Source organism: Neovison vison, chromosome 8, assembly GCF_020171115.1.
Source record: "Neovison vison isolate M4711 chromosome 8, ASM_NN_V1, whole genome shotgun sequence".
NCBI classification, from domain to species: domain Eukaryota; kingdom Metazoa; phylum Chordata; class Mammalia; order Carnivora; family Mustelidae; genus Neogale; species Neogale vison.
Window position 1 is genome coordinate 7,929,681 of NC_058098.1, and position 23,804 is coordinate 7,953,484.

A 23,804-nucleotide genomic window follows, 5' to 3' on the forward strand; every position below is an offset into this window, starting at 1 on the left:
AACTTTCCTCAAAGAATTCGTGGCTCCAGAATATCCCATCACACGGAATGTGTTCATTCCTACATGGAGAAATGTAGGTTAATGTAGCCTAGAGGTTAATCTCATACGCAAATACTATGTACAAATTTATTGACCTATTCCAGAATTGTTGGACTTTTCATTGATTCTTCATTCTTACTCTTCCGGAACTATCCTCAAATGGTTTTTTAAAAAAATTTTATCTTGAAATTATTGTAGATTCACATGTGATTGTAAGAGATGATACAAAGAAATCCCTTTATCCGGGATCCCTCAGCGGTAACATCTTGCAAAACTATGATACAGTATCACAATCAGGATATTGCCATTGATAAGGACCCATGGAGAACATGTCCACCTCATGCTGCCCTCCTCTCCCTGCCTCCACTTCCCTTCCAGCTCCACCCTCTTTCCCAACTTCTGGCAACACCCATCTGTTCTCTGTTTCAATAGTTAGGTCCTTTCAACAACGGTATATAAATGGAGTCACGCAGTCTGTACACTCTTTGGACAGGCTTCTTTCCTCAAGCAGAATTTTCTGGAGGCTCATCAAGGTCATTAAGTCTATCAATACAAATTGTTCCTTTCCTTCCTTTTTTATTGCTGAATACTATTCTTTGCTACCAAGAGATCACATTTTGTCTAGCCATTCATCCCTTGAAACACATTTGGTTGTTTCTGGTTTGGGGCCATTGCAAACAAAGTTGCTATGAACTTTCATGTGCAGGTTTTTCTGTGAATATATATGTCTTCATTTCACTGGTAGAAAAAAAAAAAAGCCCAGGATATTGCAATTGCTGGGTTGTATTGTGGTTGTGTATTTAGTTTGTCAAGAAACTGGCAAACCCTTTTCCAAACAGGCTGTGCCATTGCTGCCCACCAGCAAGCCGTGTGAGCGATCTAGTTTTTCTGCCTCCTTGTCGGCACATTTTTGCTCAGTGACTGCTCTTATTTGCAGGTTGCTGGCTCCTCCACTTCCAAGTCTAGGATCTATGAGGCAAGAAGAAACCCCAGGGCCCTCCCATCCCCAGGGTTCCTTCATTTCCTAGCTGGTCTGTCTTCTCCTCTCCACCTGGCAGAGAGAAAGCAGGGACTTCCCATTGTGCTTACTGGGAGGGTAAGGAAATGTCATATTCTCCATCTTTCTGGAACCAGAAGTCATGTTCTCTTTGAAAGTCAGTCTAAGAAGAAAACAACAACAACAACAACAACAACAAAAACAAAAAACAAAAAACAAAAAACAAAAAACAAAAAAAAAAAAACAGTTCAAGGAAAGGGCTCAAGTTCAAGGTGAGGATTTCAATGGAAAGTCCATAAAGCTTTCACTGGGGGAGGTCCCCCGGCAGACCCACAACCTCTGTGCACTGGGCAGGAGGGTCTTACCCTCCCGTTAGCCGAGACTCGCGACCCAGCTGCACCTGGGAACTCAGGGAGGCAGAAGTCAGTCTTCAGGGATGTCAGGAGACGATGCCACGGGGCAGAGGATGGAGTTGGAGGTCATCTTTGTTCCTGGAGTCCTGTCCAACCATGTATCCCCCATTCAGAGTGCTTTGTCCTAGGGAAAGAGGTACTAATTGTTATCCGCTTCCTCGGAGGATAGCCACTGTGGCAGGATTTCTTTGTCGGTCCCCTAAGGACCACCACTTATTTCCAGGAAGTTCAATAAATGTCCCCTGCGTGTCTAGCCTGGGATCACAGAGATAATCATTGCCTCTTGCCCTCCACAGGAAACGCCCGTCCGGGAGCTGGCCGTGGCCTAGAACCAGGCCCTTCCCCTCCCTGTGAGGAACACTGGGAGCCCATGGGCTGTGGGGCCAGAGGGCCTCAGAGCAGCTGACCCAGCCTGGACGTCAGGGGCCTTCCAGAAAAGATTCCTCCCCCGCCCCAACACGTCCGTTCCTGGAGGACTTCACCCAGCACCAAATCACCCTCTGTTCCCTCGTGTTCATTTGTTGTCTTGCAATCATCTCTGCTTGAGGCATAAGTTACATTTATTGGTTCATCTGTATTTTTGTTTGGTTTTGCTTTGCTCCGCTGCTAGAAGGTCAGCTCTCTGAGGACAGGGCACTGTGCGTCTCAGTCCCTGATCTATGCCTAGTGACTTGGTCCATGTCATGTGCCTGGTAGATACCTGATAGTTTCTTTCCTAATTCTTTTGCTATCACAGGCATATCCCAGACCTTCTAGGGATTCAGAAGTCCAGTCCAATTTTAAAACTTCAATCTTGGGGTGGCTGGGTGGCTTAGTTGGTTGAGCATCTGTCTTTGGCTCAGGTCATGACCCCAGGGTCCTGGAATCAAGTCCCACATGGGGCTCCCTGCTCAGCGGAGAGCCTGCTTCTCCCTCTGCCTGCTGCTCCCCTTGCTTATGCTCACTCATGTGCACTCTCTCTCCCTGACAAATAAATAAAATCTTTAAAGAATTAAAAAAAAAAAAAACAGCCTTCCATCTCATATCCATTTTAACATCATCACAGTTTTTTCTGGAATCAAGCTGTGATGCAACCTTGGACTTATCATCTGGAGGGGGTAGGATTTTCCCTTCTACTTCTCCTCTGCCCCCAGGTGTGTGCATCTGGGGAGGAGGGATGGAGAGATGAGAGTTCTAGTCTTTTTGCCTTATGGTGCCATTGTCCTCTCTTGACTCTTTGCATTTGTTGCATTGTAGGCAACCACAGACATCCTCTGGGGCGGAGATGTGCCTTCTCTGCCTTAAATTTCCCTGTGGGAACTCTCTCCTTTCTGCAGCCCTTGGGTCTCATTGCCTGCTCCCCACCCTTGTGGTGAGGGACAGCAAGGCTGCTGTAGCCCAGAAAACTTCCACAGCCCCTGTTCCTTAAGCGGGCACTCTGCATGTCTTCAGTCTGACTCAGGGTGGCATATCCCTAACCACCATGACTGCCTTAGCCCCTCCACCATAGCTGAACTAAATAACCTCACCCCAAACCTTCCCCAACCCTCTTCCTTCCTCATCTTCTCTACATTTTTCATGCTCTTATCTCTGGCTAAAACCCCTCCCCCACCTCCACCCATCTCCCTGTGACGGGCTCCATGGCCAAGGGCAACACTGCTTCGTCCTCAGGTCTTCCCTTCCCTTGATTCCAGTTGTTCTCAGCCCCGGGGCATCCTGCAACCCCCCGGGACTCTGTAGACCTCCAGAAAGTCTCATTCAGTTGGTCTGAGCAGGGTCTGGGCAGGGGCATTGGCTTAACCACTGCCTAGATGGCTCTAATGTACCATCCAAGTGGGCGTCCATGGGCCAGAGGGACTCACTTGTCTTTTACTCAGGGGACTGTCCTCTCTCCCAGCCTTTGTCCACTACAGACTGGCCGCAGAGGGAGGCCTTGTAGAATAGCGAGCATTCATTGGATGCCTACCAGGTGCTATGGCTTGTCCTGAGTCCTGTACATAGACTCTCCCCTTGACTGCCCCAACCGCTCCAGGAGGTGACCCCAGAGCCCAGGCTGACACCTGTGGTCTCTCTGCAGTTTGGGTCTAGTCCAAGTTCCCCCCACAGCTACTGAATAGATGAGGAAACGAGTGATGACTTTGTCCTAGGCCACACCGTAAGTCAGACCCAGTGCAGCATTTCTCAGTGAGATTTATTCCTGTTACTGCTTTCGTGATGGCTCCTCGTCCAAAACACCTGTTTGGTTATTTATGTAATATTTTTTTTATTTCAAATTTTATTTCAAATGTTCTTTGTATTCAGCTTCACCTAAGCAAAAATATCCATAGTACCGAAGGTTTGATGCTGGGAATATTTTTCTAAAGCACACTGGAACAGTGTGTGCGCACACCTGTGGGTATACCAGTCCTCATTGGCTGTAAACAGGATTTTCAGCCATCCTTCCCCCTTAACATCGTGGATCTGAAATATACCTCGAATAAAAAAAAATTAATTCATATAAAAGCCTGGGGTTTTTTTTAAGATTTTATTTATTTTCTGACACACACAGAAAGAAAGTACAAGCAGAGGGAGAGGGAGAAGCAGACTCCCCCCTGAGCAGAGAGCACGATGCAGGGCTCGATCCCAGGACCCTGAGATCATGACCTGAGCTGAAGGGAGGTAAACCCTTTGTTTATTAAAAGAGCATCTCCTCCAACACAAACAGTTTTTGCCTGGAATTTGCTAGAAAACATAAGATTTTTAAGGTCATGTCTCTTAGCTGCTTTTAGTTTTACAAAGTTCTAGACCTTTATGAGACATTTCTTGAGAAGCAGCTCTCCCTTTGGAAAGAGTGCAGGGCTGAGGGAACCCTAGGGATACGTATGTCATTATTACCTTTTCAAATATTCATCAAAATGGGTGTTTGTATTTTTATAGCCCTTCCACAAAAGCCCCATTTTTAATGCAGACAATTCTGGCCTGGCCTCTGGCATTAGGCTAGTCTTGTAACTATAACCCACATGCCAAATGAGCGCCGAGAACAGGGGTATAGAAACTCAGAGGAGGGAATACATAGATGCTGTGGACGGCAAGGCCCAAAAAGACGTCGGTGAAGAATGGATGGGTTTGAAGTAACCTGGCTTAGCCCAGGGTCATGAGCATAGAGATGTGGAAAGGAGTACAGGTTTGGAATGCTTCCTACCCTCCTGCCTGGGTCAGAAGAAAAAAATCAGTTCCTGTATCGTATACCTTGTACCGATGAACTCCCAGATCCCCAAAACAGAGTTATTATCTTAAAACATCATACTTTCAGGGACATCTCGGCAGCTCAGTGAGTTGACCATCCAACTCTTGATTGCAGCTCAGGTCATGATCCTGGAATGGTGAGATCGAGCCCCACATCGGGTGCCGCACTGAGTGTGCAGTCTACTTGAGATTCTCCCTCTGCTCCTCCCCCTTGCTTGCGCTTTCTCTGTCTCTCTTTAAAATGGGTCAATAAGGGGCGCCTGGGTGGCTCAGTGGGTTAAAGCCTCTGCCTTCGGCTCAGGTCATGATCTCAGGGTCCAGGGACTGAGCCCCGCATCAGGCTCTCTGCTCAGCAGGGAGCCTGCTTCCTCCTCTCTCTCTGCCTGCCTCTCTGCCTACTTGTGATCTCTCTCTGTCAAATAAATAAATAAAATCTTTTAAAAAAAAAAAGTGCTTTTAAAAAGTTGATACGATTCATACCTTGGGGATTGTGGGAAGTCAGGTGGAGGCATCTCTGGGGATAATGTGCAGATCATTGGACTAGGTGACCATAAAGTTGAGAGATATTGGCATCATACACAACGTCTTTGTAGAATTGGGAGAAAAGGGGTTTTGTTTGGGAGGCAACGTGCACTGCTATGTTTGTTACCCTCTGGCTCCAAACAATGTCTCTCCAACTGACTGCAAATGCTGCATATGTTAGAAAGCAGAGGAGGGGAAGGAAGAGGGACTCTCATAAGCTCCTGATTGTTCTGCACACCCGTGGGCAGAAGAAGTATGGCTGGAATTAGGGGGTCAGGGAGAAAGGGGTGCGAAGCAAAAATTATCACTGTGAGAGTCCACATTCAACCAGTGACGACGGGGAAAACTCTTCTTTTACACCTAGGACATAGTGGACAGCAAGGGGATAGAAGGACAAGAGGTCCCCACCGGGAGCTGCTCTGGCCCCAGGAACCCGGAAGACCTGGAGACTGCCAAGGAGGACCCCCAGGCCACAAATACAACCGAGAATAATAATTCCATCATGAGCTTCCTTAAAACTCTGGTGAGTGGTTGCTGCCCCTTCTTTCCTCAATCCGATTGCTCCAAAGTTGTGTTAATTCCAAGAATAATATATATTTGCTATTGTATCGGGGGGGATCATGATGGTGCGGCTGGAACATTGGAGAACAGGGACGGGACGTGCTTTGCAAGGGAATTGGGTCACATGGAGCTTTCAGTGATGGAGCCCTTAGAGCTGGGAACTGTGGTGTAAACAGCAGGTGCCTGAACTATGTGAGTTATGTTGCAACACAACTGTCCTGTGGTCCCATGTCTTATGGTCATTGAACATAAACATAAAGAAAAAGGTCCTTGAGCTGTTGACCTATCAAAGCAGTTTTGCCATTCAGATGGCAAATAAAACTGGAGAAATCGATTCCTATCTAGAGGCAGGGGCCCATGTCCTGTAACGCTTGCTTGTCTCTGACTCCTCAAGGTAGCCATGGCCTGGTCCATGCCAGACCTGTGAAAGGGCTGAATGAATCAATGAATCAATGAATGCATAATCAAATGGACAGCTCCAAGTGTGTTTGGGTTCTTTCCAAAGCCCAAGACTAGCCTCAAAAAAGTAAAAACCAGTCAACAGAACATGCCACAAATACCAAAGTGTTATGCCTTTGCTTGGATCAGTGGTAGAAGTGATGGAAAGTCTCTGGCCTTCCAGGAGACAATTTGAAAGGTGGTCAAGCTCTTGGTGAATGTATCAGGTCTGATGCATTTCATCGTAAAACCTGACTTTTTAAAAAAACTTGTTTATATCTAGAAATTATCCAGAAGTCCATGGCGTGGTAGAACGCTTTTGTACTGAAAAGGACTTCTCATTACATTCGTTACCTGCAGATTGAACAGCAGCAACCCCCTAAAAACGATGTCTCTATGAAATCAAATCACCCTAAAAAGATAGCTATGATTTTTAATACTTGGTTTTCTTAAACTTTTAAGGTTTCACCTAGCAAAACTGAAACAAAAAAAGATCTGGAAGACACGGTAGGTAGTTTGAAGTGTGTTCCTGTTTGGATTTGTGCATGGAATTGGATTTGGATTTGTGTCTGCTGCTTGGTTTCTTGAAGTTTGTGTGTGTGTATGTGTTCAGCAATGTCATAGTGCTGTTAGATTGTCTTTAAAGTGTTTCATTAGTATCAGCGGTATTTTGATGAAAATTTTAGTGGAAAGCTTGAAATATTTGCTAACTCTGGATAAATAATGACACAATCACCAATTTCTTATATAAATAAGAACAAAATACTAACAACCACATATCATGTTGGTCTTTTTAATTGTGCATGGAGAGACCCAGGGAATATAGGAATATAGCACAAATTAGCTACTGGAAATGAGGAAGAGGTGAATTACAGTTTAAAGTAGAAGTAAACTGCTCTATTTTTGACTTTTAAAAAACACGTTCCATGTTTTTCATGTAATTTGGAAAAAATAAATCTCCTCCACAAAAACAGTTGTTGGTGAAGTCAAATAGTCACCACTGGATGCTTGCCAAGGGAAGGAATGTTTAGAGTTAGGATGCCCTAGAGAGCCTGAATTTTTTCACTGTCATCCTAGACATCCAACCAATTCCCTTCAAAATAAATTTTATTTGGAACAACTACTTTCTAGAGATGTTTTCCTTTACCCTTGACAGAACTGATTATCCCTAATGGAACACATGGTTTAACTTTCACGGGAATCGTGAGGAAAGTTTAATTTGGTGACAGATAAATGTCTTGCATCCTTCTTTTGATAACTGAGGGTGGTTTGAGAGACGCTGGGACCCAGTAAATGGCCGGGCCAGCCCAATACATCTGTTACCAATATTTGAAGGGGCCAGGTTGCAAAAAGGATCCTAGAGTTTGTCTCAAGACCTGCATTTGAGCTCCAGGCCTGCTATGTGGTAGCTGTGTGACGTGATCCAAACCTATGTGAATCCAACATCGTAAAATCGGGACAATAAATTCTGTCTCCAACCCCAGCTTTGAAGGAAAGTGTACAATGCCCGGCAAACTGTGGAACTCTGTTCAAATGTAGGTGATCACTATTTCTATAATCACTGCTAGACGTATTAGACACCATGGTGACATTTGTAGTGTATCAATTGCTTCTTCTAGAATGTTCTTCCATTTGAAAAAAAAAAAACATTTTTATCTGACTCATCTACATGCTTTTTCCTATAAAATTAGTCATTTGCTATAAGGCAGCTGGGGTCAAGTTCAATGAATAGTTGGATCCAAATGTTTCTCTTTTGATTCTGTGTTTTACATTGTTTGAAGTCACACAGTCAGCACACTAGGCTATAAACAGTGGGGTATGTGGGTGTGTTGTGTGGCTTCCCAAGTGACCTGATGCGCTCACTCTCTTAGCTGTTCATGCACCAAAACTCCTCCCTCCACCCCCCAGAATGTGGTCCCAACTGCACGAACCTAGCTGATAAGATCTCACTACCCTGCCCAGAGAGGTCAGGGTCCACAGGCTCCCTGCCAGTGGAGCTGAGTCTCAGAAGAGGGTTTTGTGAATGTAGGTTGTCTAATACACAAACCAACCTCTTTCCACAAACCTGCATTTTTAACATCCTTTCTACCAAAGTTCTTGGATTCTTGCTTTCGAAACATATACACTGTTTGTCCGTCTTCCCATCGGCCCAGACAATTTTTATTTTTAAAGATTTATTTGACAGAGAGAGAGATCACAGGTAGGCAGAGAGGCAGACACAGAGAGAGGGGGGAAACAGGCTCCCCGCTGAGCAGAGAACCCGATGCGGGGCTCGATCCCAGGACCCTGAGATCATGACCCGGGTTGAAGGCAGAGGCTTAACCCACTGAGCCACCCAGGCGCCCAGGACCAGACCATTTTGAACACACTCCATGCTCCATGCCAAATCCCCCACCATTTGTGACTTGAGTCGACAATTCTGAATGGTTGTGGCCGGGCTCTTTCAGTTCCAGTCTCCCCCGACTTTGGCCCAGCGGACTGGCGCACAGTAGACGCTTCTCTTGCCTGGGAGATCCATCCATCTAGAAGTCAGTTGAAATTTTTGCAGATGATACGGCTTCCCTGAAGTTTCTAATACTGAACAAAAGATGGGTTGGAGAAAGGAAGCCACTGTTGACAGTGTTTGTTTTGACTCCAGGATGCAAAAATAAATGGTTTTCATGTATCTTTTCCTTTCCCGTGTGACAAGAGTATTTAGATCTTTAAAACTATCAAGTAGGGGCAGAATTATCTTTTTTTATCTGAATATTTTATATCATACGGATCAAGCTTAATGTCCTGTCTTTGTCTTTAGCAAATGGACTTGCATTAATCTGGGTCATTTAAATAGGTTGCCCTGTTGAAAATCATGTACTGGAAATGGTCTGGGACTCTACCAGGTAGTACATTGTCTTTGAAAGTTTAAAAAAGATAAACATTCATGTGATGTGAACGTTGTGGTTGGGGGATGGGGTGGTCATGAAAGTGGCAGTGAATTGTGAAAGTGTTTCAATGCCCTTAAAAACGACAGGGGAACAAAGAAGGATTTTTTGTTTAAAAACAAAGTTCTAAGCTGTGACTGCTGTTGCCCAAAAGGCATCCAAAGCAGAAAGTGTCTGTGATGGCCCACCAGGACAGAAGACCTGTGAGAACCAAGCTAAAAGCACCAAGAAAAAGCACCTGCATAGCCCCCGGCTAGGATTCGCATTTAGAAAGTTCTTGAGGCATAAGGTCTGTATCTTGTTAAATTAGAAAGAAAGAAAAAAAAGAGAAGAAGCCGAAGAACCCTGGTCTTCACCACAGGGGCACGTGGCCGTGCTGGGCCCTCCAGCTCTTCTTTGGGGAAGACAGCCTGCTGTGATTGGGATTGTGCATGGGAATTAAAAACGATGTCGATCAAATTTCAATGATTCTTTTAAGTCTCCGTAACTATTCATAAACAGCTGACTAGTTTCTTCCTAGTGTGGACCAGGGTTCTGAAATGATCCTTCTAACTCAGTGTTTCTCAAATGTCTGAAGCATGCGTACCATCTTCATCATTTTTGTCAGATGCAGTATTACTTGGTTGACCTTTTTATATTAAAAAGGACTTATTTCCTATTTAAAGAAAACTTTATATTGCCAGGTATGTGGAAAACTCGAGTCATTTTGCATAAAGAGTTAACCATGAATATGGCTCACCAAAAAAAAAAAAATTTGTATTCTAGCTACCTTGTTGGTGTCAAGCTCCAAATCTAATGCCTTTCTAGCCTTATTAAAATGCAATTTGCCAGCAATAGAAAAATGCTAAAGATGTACCAAGACCAGACTAAACTTTTCCCCCTGAGTGTTCTTAAAAAGAGTAGATGAGAATTGGGGGGGAAATATATTTTCTCCATTTTAATTTTTTTTTTTTAAATGTTTTATCTCAGCACAAACTAAAGTTGTATGTGATACCTCCAATGGTATGCTTCCTACACTTTGGGAAATACGCTTCTAACCTCAAGAAAACCATCTTATCTTTCTGTGGTCTGTTCCACTCATTGTCAGTCTTAACTAAGCTCATACTGATCCCAGATAAAAACCCAAGCGCAAGAAAACAATGAATGAAGGCAGAGCAGTTTCTATCCCCATGCCTTGGGAAGTGAGGACAACACAGAAGTCAGCTGTGGAGTTTTCTCTCTTTGAATGGCTAAGAAGACACCAAGGTTTGTCTGAAACCAGCAGTTAAGATCCTTGAATTGGGCCAGCATCCTTGGACATTTGTTTGAAATATCCACCATTCTCCACTAAGTTGAATGAACTTAAGGGGGGGGGGGACCCTTCCCCAGCAGGATGTTACAGCCCCAGGATTGTGTAGGCAAGTAAAAACTCCATAGAAAGATCTCCTGGCTGAATCTCTAGTTGCATAAGCAAACTGTGTTATGAAGCCTCTCTTGAATTTCCATTCAGGCTGATTTTGTTTTGTAAAGACAGCAGGGGTAGAGGGATAGAGATTGCCTTGAGGGGGTGGTTGGGGTTAAAACGTGGTGCTACAGTATGTGGGAGACCATTCGGTAACAGTGTCATGTAAGTGTGTCATGGACCTCATGCAGAGAAATGCATTTGGAGCTTCTGCGAGTCAGGGGTCTTGAGTCAGGTCGTTACAGTGTACGACCTTCCCTTTTGTACCTGCATTTCCGGTGGCATTCATCTTATGCACAGCTAAGTTTCATGCCTCCAGAATCACTTTCCTCCACAAAAAGGGGACCAGCCAATTTCTGTATTCTTTTATTTTTTTAAGATTTATTTATTTATTTGACAGGCAGAGAGAGAGGAGGAAGCAGGCTCCTGGCTGAGCAGAGAACCCGATGGGGGGCTCAATCCCAGGACTCTGAGATCATGACCTGAGCCGAAGGCAAAGGCTCAACTCTGAGTCACCCAGGCGCCCCCATGTTCTGTATTCTTAAGTTCTCACCAGATCATTGGCTTCACCTCCTGGCACTGAGTTGCATTTTGGGCAAAGTTAGGATTCAGGAGAAATACTGGGAAGAAGGAGAAGAGATGCCCCTTTCTGGACTGTAAGGTTTTGCCTTTTCATGTAAAGTAAGGAGATAATTCCCAAATGTTCTCATGAGTGCAGCAATTTGGTAGCGCTTCTTGGCTTTTACCTCCTTTTTCTTCACTTTATGATTCTGTCATCCAAAAAGCTAGGAAAATAGGGCCATTAACACAGACCAGACGGACAATTGCATGGTTAGAGGAGGTGTGCGGCTCCTTCTCAATTTCATTGTAACCTAGGAAAGAAAAGAGGAAATCCAAGCAAATTCAGGGATAAAAACATCATCTTCTGGTTTTGCAATTCAAGAAGAAAAAAAATACAATGAGGACCCATTGAGATCAACTCCTAGATTCTTGTCTCTTTATCTCCATTTTTCTTCCTATGAAAAGAAAATTTTCTTTAAAAAATTTTTTTTCTTAGTATAAAAGGATAGGGAGTCCTGGAATTAAGAAGTGAAATAAGCTTCTTGTTATAAATAGAGTGTCAGCTTTTCTTTGCTGAATTTGGATCTTTTTCTCTTGGCTTAATCACATGCTATGCTTCAGAATCAAACTTTTTCACATGTTCTTCAAACACTGAACATGACAACACGCACACAAAGCAAGGCATTGTTTTAGGATTATTTATTTATTTATTTATTTTCCCTGCCATACCCAGAAATGCTCATTTCCCCACTCAGGTTTTCTTGTTGCCCACCCTCTCTGTAGGGCTTCTAAAATATTAGTAGGTGGCTTGTGTGATTCCTGAGCTCTGCCCCACATTCATTGTTTTCCACTCCTCGGTGTCATGTTTACCTCTAACTAACTGCTCCCCTCTCCCACGCCCAAGTGTGAAACAAGATGAACACTTACTAGGGAAGAAGGTAAGGTCATCTGATATGCAATCTCCAAATCTAGTATGTTAGAATTTCATGGGTAGTGTTGCCAGTTAAAATACAGACACTCCCTTAAATTCAGATTTCAGATAAACAGCAAATAATTTTTTAGTATAAATATAAATATGTCCCAGGAAATCCTAGGGCTATTCACTCTTACGCTTCAAAATTATTCTTCGTTGATCTGAAATTCAAATTATCAGGGTTACCTTATCTTCTTATTATTGTGAGTATTGGCTAAATCAGGCAACACTATCCATGAGATTGACTCCAGAAAATACCAAGGTTTTGTGATCTCTTCCACAGTGCAGACAGAGAGTATTAATATTCAGCTGGCAGAACAGCACCTGGGGCACTTCTTTGGGAAGTGGAGAGATGGATGGGCGGGGAGAAAAGTCTGCAGGTGGTCTGTGGCTCCAGAGCCCACTAAGGAGGGGGAGAGTGGGCAGCAACAACATGGCAGGATCCTGTGTAGGCATTTCTCTCTGGTCCTTTCCATACAATTATTTAGTTATTTATTTAATACCTATTTTGTGGCACACCCTGGGCCTGATGGGAGCTACGGATGTAATGGCGTCCAAGGCAATGGCTCTTACCCTCAAAGCTCATGATCTGGGCAGGAAGATACATATTTGACAAACAATTACACTAATATATTATAGTTATATTATTCTATATATAATGCAGTTATCTCTTTGCAATGTTTTTTAAGAGTCTCTGGGTATTTTCCCAGCGCAAAGAGGATGGCCCATTTCCCAATGAAACTGATGAGTGGAGATGTGTTTCTCAGCCTTTTTGTCATTACCACCTTCCCAGTGTGAAACTTTTTTAGATATTTTCTCCCTGGATGGCTTCAGTAGCACAAGGAGTGGGGGGACTTTGGTTTGTTGGAGGTGGTGAAGTATAGAGGAGGGGGTAAGAGCTTGGGTTTGGATGTCAGATTCCCCGGATTTTGATGTCAACTCTGACCCCTTATTAGTGTAGTTGTGGAAAAGTTTTTTAACCATCTGGGATCAAAATTTCCTTCTCTGTAAAATGAACGTAATAATCAGTTCCTTCCTCATAGAACTACTGTTAGAACATTCAGTCATTTAGAACAGTGCCTGGCACTGGTATCTTTGACTGTGATTATTAAATCAAAGTTAAAAGTTGGAGACAACGTCCCTTACATTTATTTTAACCTCTTTCAACTTCACAATTGGATTCATCAAATAGTATATGTATAATATAAGCAAATGCACACGTATTGGAGGTACATATTCAAACTGTTTTCACTGATGGGAACATCATCAAAACCATTTGAAGACCAGTGGCCTCAGTATAAACTAACTTTCTCACAGGAAAATGCCTCTTACCAGCACCTTGATTCCTAATGACTTATATAACGTAATGTATTCTTTTGCAAAAGGAAACTATCTTGACTTTTCCCAAAATTTTAACACAAATCCGTGTTCATATAGAATCTTGGCAAGGACAGAAAATGATAAAGAAAATTAACATGTGTAATCCCAGCTGGGCTTATTAAAAAAGAGAAATCCAGAGGTCATTTTAATTTTTTTTTTAACTCTCTAGGGTGCTGAAAAGTCACCTACCACTTCATCTGATGTCAAGTCAGACAAAGCAAACTTTATCTCCCAGGAGACCAGAGGGGCAGCTAAGAACCCTCCATCCACCGATACTGCAAAGGAAACTGCCAAGGAAAAGGGGGGACCCAGCTCTCTGCCTCTGGGCAAACTATTCTGGAAAAAGGTAAGTCCCATTTTCAAGATTTGTGGAGTATAGTTGGGGCTAGGGTGACTGGAGAAATTATTTCATTTGGGGTTACCCGTGGGCTCACCAAGTACAGAGGGTTTTTTTGTTTGTTTGTTTGTTTGTTTTCCCCAAATGACTCAACTAGCCATTGAGCTGAAACCTTGTAATTTACTCCTGGGAAGAATGAGTGTCTAGGGTGTGAGAAGCATGTGTTTCATGGGAAAGACAAGGAAATAAACAAGTTCGATTTTTTTCATTCTTGGAGTGTCTTCAGTCCATGACAGACAGTTGTGGTATTTCGTGATTTCATTTTCTTTCCAACATGGCTTAGTCCTCTGGCTTTCTCCTGGATTCCTCTGACCACTGTCCCCACCAGCGAGATGAACCACCTCTGGGCGCCTCTCTCTTTCCCCCAGCAAGACAGAATCAGTCATTATGAACCACTAAAGCTCACTCTCTGCTTTTGGAAAACCGAGGTGCCTACCATTCACCACCAGGGCGGGCACACACCGCACTCTGTGATAGGAGCGCTCAAAACAGTGTCTCATTTCCTTCCCTCTAGAATTCTGGCGGCTCACAAGGGAGCGAGTGCAGTGGGTAGGACTGAGTCCGCCTGCGAGCTGGCCCTTGATCATCATTGCTGAGACACCCCAGCTGCCACACATCCTCAGAACTCTTGCCTCTTTTAAATGTGGCCAAAAGATGAGCAAGACATTGTGGGTGAGAGAGGGGAATATAAGTCATAGAGCTGAAAAAAAATCAAAGTAGGGATTTCATCAAAACACCCATGCCACTTAGCACGCAGTGCAAGGCAGGCCAGAAATATAGACACTGCTACAGTGTTCACTTTTTTCTTTGGTCCAGAATCCAGCTGGATTTCTGGAACGCTTTTCTGTTGGCTTTCTGTCGTACAGAGATCTTCCTTCTGGGCTCTGCCCAAAACACAAACTCCAGTACTTAATGAAAACTTTGGGTGATGTCATTTGGCATTCTGTCCTAATCCTCCTTCCTTCCCAACCACCAATTACTTATTTTTAAAAACTTTCTATCAGCAATATAATGTAGGGGAAATTTCCCAAGTGAATCATGTGTGCATATTGGCAGCCAGGAAGATGACTAGGCAACCCACATTCAAACATCATTTATTTTAAAAATTATATATATTTAAAATGCTTTAGAAAAACAGCTAAACTCATTAAACTCAAGATTTAATATATATTTTGCCCAAGGTGAGTCTATATTTAGTTTAAAAAGTAATCCAATTAAAAGGAATAGTTTAAGAAGTAATCCAATTAAAAGGAATAATGTTACTGATCTTTAGTGTGTATGATAAATTCGGATCCTCCGAGGAGGGACACGCGACAGAATTGATGTGCAATAGATTTATTGGAGGAAAACACCCTGAAGGATAAGGGGGAGGGACAGGAGGAGGTAGAGAGGCCTCAGACCACAGTGGGGGAATGATACGGCAGAAGGGAGACAGGAAGGAAGGAGGAGAAGGTTGGGAAAGCCACAGACTAGGGGTGGTGCTGGGCCAATGGCGAATCCCAGAGCAGAGCTTGGCCACAGGGGTCCCGTGTTGAGTAAGAACGGCCCAGTACCCTGCTGTGCTCGGTCGTTGCCTTGGAGCAGACAGCAGAGGCATGGTCTCAGCATTCACTCTGTAGCAGAAGCCGAGAGTTGGGGGTCGGGAGCTGTCCTTCCAGCAGTGAAATCAGAGCAGCATACCCGTAGCGGCCACAGATGGTACACAGAATGTGGCCAAAACCTTATCAGAGGCTGGCAAATGACTCAAGTTCGAGGAACGCTTAGGGAAGGTTTAAAAATTGGGCATTGGACAGTGAGCCTAGAACTGCCTCGATTTCCTAATTTGTAAAATATAAGTAATAATAGCACCTCATCCTAGCAATGAAGAGTCAATGAAATCATTCCTGCAAAACCCCAACACTGTACAAAAAGTGGCCAACGAATGGGCCTTCCGACCTTTGTCACTTGTCTCCTTTGTGCTGGGTGGTGTGGCCACCCTAACTGCTCACAAGGGTCATGTCTTCATTTCTCCATGCCCTCCAGTCTGGGGAAGCTTCTAAGCTACTCAGCCTCAAATACCTCATCTGCCCTTATCTTTGGGGTCTATAAGGCATGGATTCGTTCCTCTTTGAAATTCAAGCTATTTCCATTGAGAAAAAAGACAAGAACCCTGATGTTCTTCCCCCTAATGGACTGATTTCATAGAGTTCAGTCTCGCTGGTTTTTTTTTTTTTTCTTTTTCACTGTTATCTGGCTTTATTTCTTAAATCAATTATAAAAATAATGAAGAGAAGCGAAAACCCAAATCACTCGTAAATCTTGCTTTTCCTTCTCCCACCCAGTCAGAAAGAACAGCTCTCTGTGGAAGTAAGATAGGGATGATTCACTGGTGCAAGAATATTTTCAGTCTCCTTTGTGTGCAGATTTTTTGCGCCAAATGCTTTGTGCTAATGCGTGGAAGAAAGAGCAGCGACCAGGTGATCGCTGCCCTTCTGCAGCTTACATTCGTGGCGGGGGGGGGGGGGGATTTACGTGCTAGCGGAAAACAAAAGACCTTCGTTTTCTTTTCCTAAAATTGATAAGCTTTGGTTATAAAATCACTGTTGTAAAAATTTGGGGAAGAAAAAGAAAAATGTTAGAAAATTTTGATTTTTCCACTGACCCAACCTCGCTTTCTTCTCCTCTTTTGACTGGGAAGCCTTTAAACAAGCTGACTTTGATGTGTATACATCTACAATATGAACATCAGGAGCAAAATGTCCCCCCTAATGTGCTGTGGATATGAAATGATAAGTTATTGTGATTTATAGTCTTGATTGCTGAAGTCGTTATTATAAAACAAAAATAACACAAATAACCCTTGAGAAAGTTCATTTTAAATGATGGTATATTTGCCTTAAAGTGTTTAAAATCCGGGTACCTAGACCACCTACATGTATGTCCCTTGTTCTGGGTTCTTTTGGGAGTACCATTTGCTCTGTGGCCTCACAAAAGTTACTCAACCTGATTGAGTTTCTTTTTCCTCATCTGTTGAAGGAAGGGGTTGGAACAGATGATCTCAGAAAATTCTGGTGTGCGGCAGGTCTTGCATAGCAGGCAGAATCAGAAAGATCAGGCTGCATAGCCCTGGACAAATTCCGGAACCCCCGGAAGCCTCTGTCTTCTTTTGTGTAACCAGGGACCCGTTTCTCCCGCCACGTTGTTATGCCAGTCCACTAACTATAACAAGGACCCTCAGACGTAGTACGTGCTCAGCAAACAGTTTTATCATTTCTTTAGGTGTGAACAGTTGCGGGTTTGGATCTAAATATCCATGTGTGGCGTCTGGCGCCCACAGCACCCGAGGTACAAAACGAGTCTGAGACTCACTTATCCCACTATCGAAACACCTGAAGTCCGTTGGAAGGAACAGGGGAGATACACACGCCTGTACGTGCAGGTGTGTACGCGTGCATGGGCGCGCACACAACTTGCAAATGATACGTCTGGACTGTCTTCATAGTAGTGTCTTGCCTGCTTTCCCTTGGAGGACACACGTGATGCTGTGGGAAACAGCGGGCATGTGGAAGCCCAAGAGACACGCCATCTGCTCTCAGCTCTGACAGCCCCTGGCTGTTTGGTTGTGATCGGGTCACTTAAATCCTCCAAGCCTTGCGTTCCTCAGCTCGGGAAGTGGACAGTGACAGCCACCTTTTGTGACAGCTGGGAGGATGGAGTGGAAAAATGAATGCAAAGTGACGAGCCCCGTTTCAGGACAAGGATGTTGGAATCCAGTGTTCATGTGTGGGGAGCAAGTTACACAAGGCTATGCGTGTCTGAAAAAAGGCAGCAGTCGGTGTAGGGCAAAACAGACTAGGAGAACTTTAAAAATCCTCCTGAATCATCTGTTTCAAGTACAGATTCCTATATTTGATCTTAGAATCCCTGAGAATCCTGGTTAAGAAAGTCTGTCATATGGCCGGACCATTCTGGAAGCACTTGAAAGGCGGGCTGAAATGTTTAGGCTTGAGGAAAGGTCTTAGGGCCACTGTGAAATCAGTGAATGCAGAACAGCTGTCACATGATCAAATGATGCTTCCAGAAGACCCACGAGCAACAGGATGTCTGTTGGCTTAAGTGCTACCATGTGACAGTATTTTAAAGAAACATTCTTTTTTGAATGTGCTTTTCAAAGGACGGGAACACTGGCTATGCACGTTGAGACTGGTGCGTTTCAGGGGCTGTGCTGGGGTCCTCGTTCTCAGCAGTATAGATGCCCAGACGGGATCCTTCAGTTTCAAACTGGATTTTCTGTTGTTATCACGAATGAGGCTGGACAGTTTGTAGACTGAGCAGGGAACAGCCAGATGGCCGGTGCACCGAAGAAGATCAGAAGTTTCTGGTTTTGAGATTTGAATGGGAACCCTGCTGTCTCGGTGTTTCCTGATTAACCTCACACCTGAGTAGGTTCTTCTGGCTGGAGATTTGAGAACCCAATAAACACCTTTCGGTCTGCTGAGGTGGGACTTGCACTTGACAGTCCTCTCTGGTCTCCTTTGAAGTGAGCTGTGCAAGTTTCATTCTAGTCTCTGAGATTTCCTTCCCGGGCATATTTCCGATGTGGAACCATTGATCCTCTGCCTTCTATCTGAGAGCTTATCTATCACCCAGGACCTGTCAGACTGCTCCCGGGTGCCTCTCCTCCTCTGCTTGTAGGCTTTCTACTAGCTGGGAAACATGAGAAAAGGCAGAAGCTGCCCGAGGCCTTCGTTTGTCATTGTGGGTTGAGCGTGGAAACCACGCTGGGTGCTGGAGCACATGACATGTGAGATCCAGACTTGGCTCAGAGAATGAGTTCAACGGAGATACTGCTGATGAATGGTCCAAGCTGCAAATCTCATCTAGAGAGAAAGGAAGTCTGGCCGCAGAGAGAGAAGCTCACACTATTATTAAAAGGTGTGTTTGTGACCCTTGAAATCATCACAGCAGGGGGAAATCTTGGCTCTCAGAACCATCTCCACCACTTTCTGGCTGCGCCACCCTGAACAAGGGACTTTAGCTCTCTGTATCTCCATTTCTCCCTGCGTAAACAAGGATCACCATCCTTACCGCTTTTGGCCACTTTCAGTGAGAGGAGGTCTACGAAGCACCTGCATATACAATGTCTCTACGGGTATACAAGCCATGAGTGTTGATTCCTTTCTTCCCTCCTTCTGCATGTTTTAAAGGTGAAAACAAACACAGGGCTTGGAACAGAATGAATATAAATAAGAGCTCCTAGACTGGAATCCAAGAGATGGTCTATGGACACCCTAAAATTATTTGCAAAATATTTTGTTTGTGTTTATTTTTCTGGGATGAGAGTCCAGATCTGTCAAGTGAGTTGAGTCTCAAAGTGGTCTATAAACACCACCCCTCCCCCACCAGATTTAAGAACAACTGCAACGATGAGCTCCAAGGTTGAAGCTCAGCAGACCGATGTGATGGCGGTGGCGTTGACCTTTGATGGCACTGGGCCAATTGCTCTCCTAATCTGAGGCAGGACTGTGAATGCCAGGATTACTGTAGGGAGGAACAGGGTTTGAAGTTGGGTGTATTGGACCCCCAGCTCTCTGGGCCTCCAGAGGAGGGTTTTAACCAGATTGATCTTGGTCATGATGACATTGACCCATATGGACGTCCGATGTAGGAAGCAGCTTCTGATGCAGGCCACTGTGCTGTGGTTGGGATAAGGCTGAAGACCCAGCTCATGACCTGGGTGCCTATTTGCTCTATGAGTACCACAGATGGACTTCTCTGGACTTTCTGCCAGAATTTTCCTGAGCAGCTCATTACCTACCAGTGATGGTGGCCTGCGTGATCGATCCTTTTCCCTCTTTTCCTCAGCAACTAGAGAATGTTAGGGCAAACGCTTCGCTGACCCACAGCCCAGACTGTGGTTTGTGTTTTCTCCAGCAGCCCCTTCTCACTCCATTCATGTCCTGGGCTGCATGTGGGCATTTATTTTCCCTTCGTTGCATGTTAAAAAATACAGAACTATTTCTATTATCTTGCTGTACCATTTACTTTCCCATAAGCCTCCTTCAAGTTCGTTTTGGAACCAGGTATGTGTAAGAAATTCCATGTCCAAGAATGGCACCGGAGACCTGCGAGCCTAACTAACTCTCCTTTTTTGGGGGGTAACATTCTGACTCTTACTTTTGTTTTTATCTCCCCTTTAGTCAGTTAAAGAGGACTCAGTCCCCGCAGGTGCAGAGGAGAATGTAAGTGATGCGTTAAATGGCAGAACCATTCCATGCTCATCTTCTGCATGCTGGACCATGCATGGGGCATTCCAGCTCTGGGGCCCGTGTTCTTGCATGCGCCAATGTCTCCCGTCTGCCGTAGACTCTTTCATCCCTTCACGTGATCAGGGGCCAATGGGGAATGACACTGGGTGAAGATTTGTAACACCTCTTGAATCCATGCAAACTAAACACAAAATCAGAGCAAGTCTTTACCATTTGTTCTCATTTAAAGGCTGAAAGAGTCTACCAAACATAAGAACACACTCACACATCCTTAAGGGGCAATGATGCTGCACGCTGGGCTCCTCCATCTTGACTACTCGTTCACCTCTATTTCCATGGCAACCCAGATTCTCTACTAACTGTGGGTGGTACCCAGGGCAGGTCATGGCGTCAAGCATGAGAGCATCTTGCCAAGCTCCGTGCTGAGACTGTCGGTCTTGGGCAGGAGAGCTGCCCTCTTGGATCTACACCTGACAGACGTAGGTTGAGCCTCACTGTCCAAACTTCCAAGACCATGTGTTCACATCGGAAGGGGATGGCTTGGTAGAGGCACGTCGAAAATAGTTTTCCAAAACATCTTGCAGGGAGATGAATCAGTTGTCCTCCTGAGTCAGCAGTTCTGGTTCTGAAAGAAGTGCAGTCTTTCTGGAAAATTTTGTGAGCGGGGACAAGTGAGTTCACAGCTCCTTAAGAGAGAAACGGAGCGTGATCATTTTGCCAAAGTAAAATATGTTTGGCTCTTTCTAGGTGTCTCTTGTTTGCTAGCCTTGGACAGGGCTTGTGTTTTCATTTTTATTTAATTGCTGGCCTTGAACCGATGTTGAGTATCCAAGGACATTCCAGAAGTGTTGCCTGTGATGTGGAATGAAAATCAGAATGGCTATGTTATAATTCTTGTTAGGAGAAAGATCTTTCAGATCTGCTTTTTTGTTGTTGTAAGTGTTTTCTTTCCCTCCCTCCTCCCCGCTCCCTCACCCACCCTCCCACTCACTCACCTGCCTTTCCTTCTTCCTTCCTTTCTCTCCTTCCTCTCTTTCCTCCCCTTCCTCTCCTTCTCTCCTTCTTGCCTTCCTTCCTCCCCCACCCTTTTGACTCAAACTCAATAGCTCAGGTCTTTCATAATTCCCGAAAATTCTCATGAATTTACCAGCTCTTTTCTACAGAGTCAAAGCCTATTTCAGCAGCCAGTAAGCAGCAACTCTGAGTCTTTTTCCCGTGAACTTTAAATTTAAAAGCTTCTGGTGAAGTCTGAAGCATCAGGTAGCTTGGAGGTTCTGGTTTTTCTGAAGAGAAACTTGTTCTTGGATGTTTGTGGGCAGTTGCCTGTCTGAGGAACACCTCGCAGCTTGCACACTAGCATGCAGAGGTCACCTTTGACAGACAAAGAGGAAGTATCTCCTTTTCTAATGTGACGTTCAGGACAGAAACATAAATGTGAACCAGAGTTATAATTACTGATGCCAGAAGAGAACAAAAAGCTGATAAAGATACCAAAGAAAGCAGAGTATTTTCTCAAGTATTTCTCAAAGTATTTTCTCAATAAAGAAGCGTTCTCAAGACGGCTTTAAAGTCCTTAGCCCTACCAGTGACCTTTCTGTTTGGAAGCTCCAACGTTTCATTGTATAGGAGCCTGTTTGTTGGAGGGCATGAGGCTAAAAGTACTGATTCTGGGCCCATCATCCAGGCTGTGCCACTTCTGGGACCTCAGTTTACTCCTCTCTTAAATGGCCACAATAATATTACCTACCCCTTAGGGTTCTCGTGAGAATTAAATGAACAAGGCATGTAACGTGCATACCTCAGTGCCTGAAACATGAAGAATTCATTCAGGGCACAGCACACGGCAGCTCACATGCCAATTCCAGCCCATTGTCCGTGTCCCCGTGGCCCACAAGCTAAAAATGGTTTTTACATTTTGAATGATGAAAAAAATTTAAAGAAGAATGATATTGCAGGGCATATGAAAATTACACAAATTTGGGACACCTGGGGTGGCTCAGTCAGCTAAGTGTTCTGACTCTTAATGTCAACTGAGGTCATGATCTCAGGGTAGTGAGACAGAGCCCCACATCGGGCTCCATGCAGGGCGTGGAATCTGCTTAGGATTCTCTCTCTCTCCCTCATCCTATACCCCTCCCCACCCCTTCCATGCTCATGCACTCTCGCTCTTTCAAAATAAATAAATAAGTCAGTAAATAAATAAATAAAATAAGAATATCTGTTTTTAAAAAAAACCACACAAATGTTACATTCCAGTGTTTATGAATAAAGTTTTATTAGAACACAGCCATACTCATTCATTTGCATATCATCTACGGCTGCTTTTCTGCCTCAGTGGCAGAGCAGAGTAATGGGGACAGGGCCCTTGGCAGGAAGAGTCTGCTATCCCTGCAGTCACTGTTAAGGCACAGGAGTTGTAATAAGATGATTAAGTGCGTCCCAGCAATCAGTGATTTTATATATATATATATGTATATATATATATACACACACACACATATACACACATATAATTATATATTATATATATAATATTGTATATATATAAAATATTGTGAAATTACACATCTGTCAGCTGACTCAGTGCCCACATGGAGTCAAGGCATGTGTCAAATAATTAGCTTAATTTCCTCCTCCCAAATAAGAGAGATCGCATTAATGAATAAAACAATGCATAGTACTCTAAACCTCCAAGCAGGACATTAGGTGTTAGTAATCATATTATAAGAGTCCTTTAACTAGCACCTCTGGCTAAAATATGGTTGGGTTTCCTTATTTTTTTAATTTCTCTACCATCAGTTTCTATAATCCATCTATCATCCAATGCAAAGCAAAAGACAGCGTGACTGCCACATTTCTCAAAGTTTTTCACGAAGAGAAAAGCAAGGCTTCGGAGACCCACAGAAGTTTAGTGCTTTTTTTAGCATGTGCTTCTGGTGCTATCAGAAATAAGACCTACTACAACTACTGAATCATTCTGCTGACATTTTGGCCATTGCTTAATTAAGTTAATGTTCTAACACATGGAGGGAAAAATCTTTCCTTACCAATGACCTACACGTTGAAGGAAAAAGGTACTTCTTTTGTTTACCTCAGTAAGTAAGCTCACAGTTGCCAGTGAAAGGAAACAGCCCAACCTAGATTTGTTTTAATTTATTGGCACTCCTCACTGGGAAGTAGCATTGCTTTCAGATCAGTCTTGATGTAGGACTTCCTTGTGACTCAGCCTTCCTGGCCTGGCTACATTACTTCTCACACCCCACCACACAGTCCAGAGTAAGGGAGAGCTGGGCCAGTGGAAACTCGGCCGGCCTGGAGTCCGTTCTCTTTCCCAGACTCACATGCGTTCCCAGGCTCTACGAGTCATCTCTTACCAGGCTGTGTTGGGGTAACATCCAGGTCCCACGCTGCGCTGGCTTTCAACAGCAAAGACCCTTCTTTTCCTCACTCACGCTACAAGGCAGCCATAGGCTGGCTCTGGTTGATCCAAGTGGCTCCTTCCTGCCGAGATCTAGACTGAGAAAAACATCCCCTTCAACAAGGACGTGCAATTGTTGTGACAAGAGAGAGGAGAGGGCTGGGGTGAACCATGAGATGGCTCGGAGAGCTTCCACTCAGTCCCACTTTACGGTGTGTCTGCTCATGTTACATTCACCAAACCAAGTCACCCAGCAGTGGGCCCAGATGTATGATCCCTTTATAGGAAGCC

General features: G+C 44.2%; 1 protein-coding gene across 9 annotated transcripts in view; it reads left to right on the forward strand.

The window, feature by feature from the left end:
- The window catches only part of BCAS1 (brain enriched myelin associated protein 1), a 93,723-nt gene that overhangs the window by 47,497 nt on the left and 22,422 nt on the right, over positions 1-23,804 (forward strand). For 4 of the 9 annotated variants that reach the window (XM_044262798.1, XM_044262800.1, XM_044262802.1 and 1 more), the window contains exons 5-9: positions 5,540-5,698; positions 6,637-6,681; positions 9,250-9,384; positions 13,620-13,796; positions 20,027-20,068. In XM_044262798.1, the coding sequence (XP_044118733.1) occupies positions 5,540-5,698; positions 6,637-6,681; positions 9,250-9,384; positions 13,620-13,796; positions 20,027-20,068 (558 nt within the window). The remainder of the gene's footprint in view (positions 1-5,539; positions 5,699-6,636; positions 6,682-9,249; positions 9,385-13,619; positions 13,797-20,026; positions 20,069-23,804) is intronic. The other 5 variants (XM_044262801.1, XM_044262803.1, XM_044262806.1 and 2 more) reach the window with 3 other exon arrangements.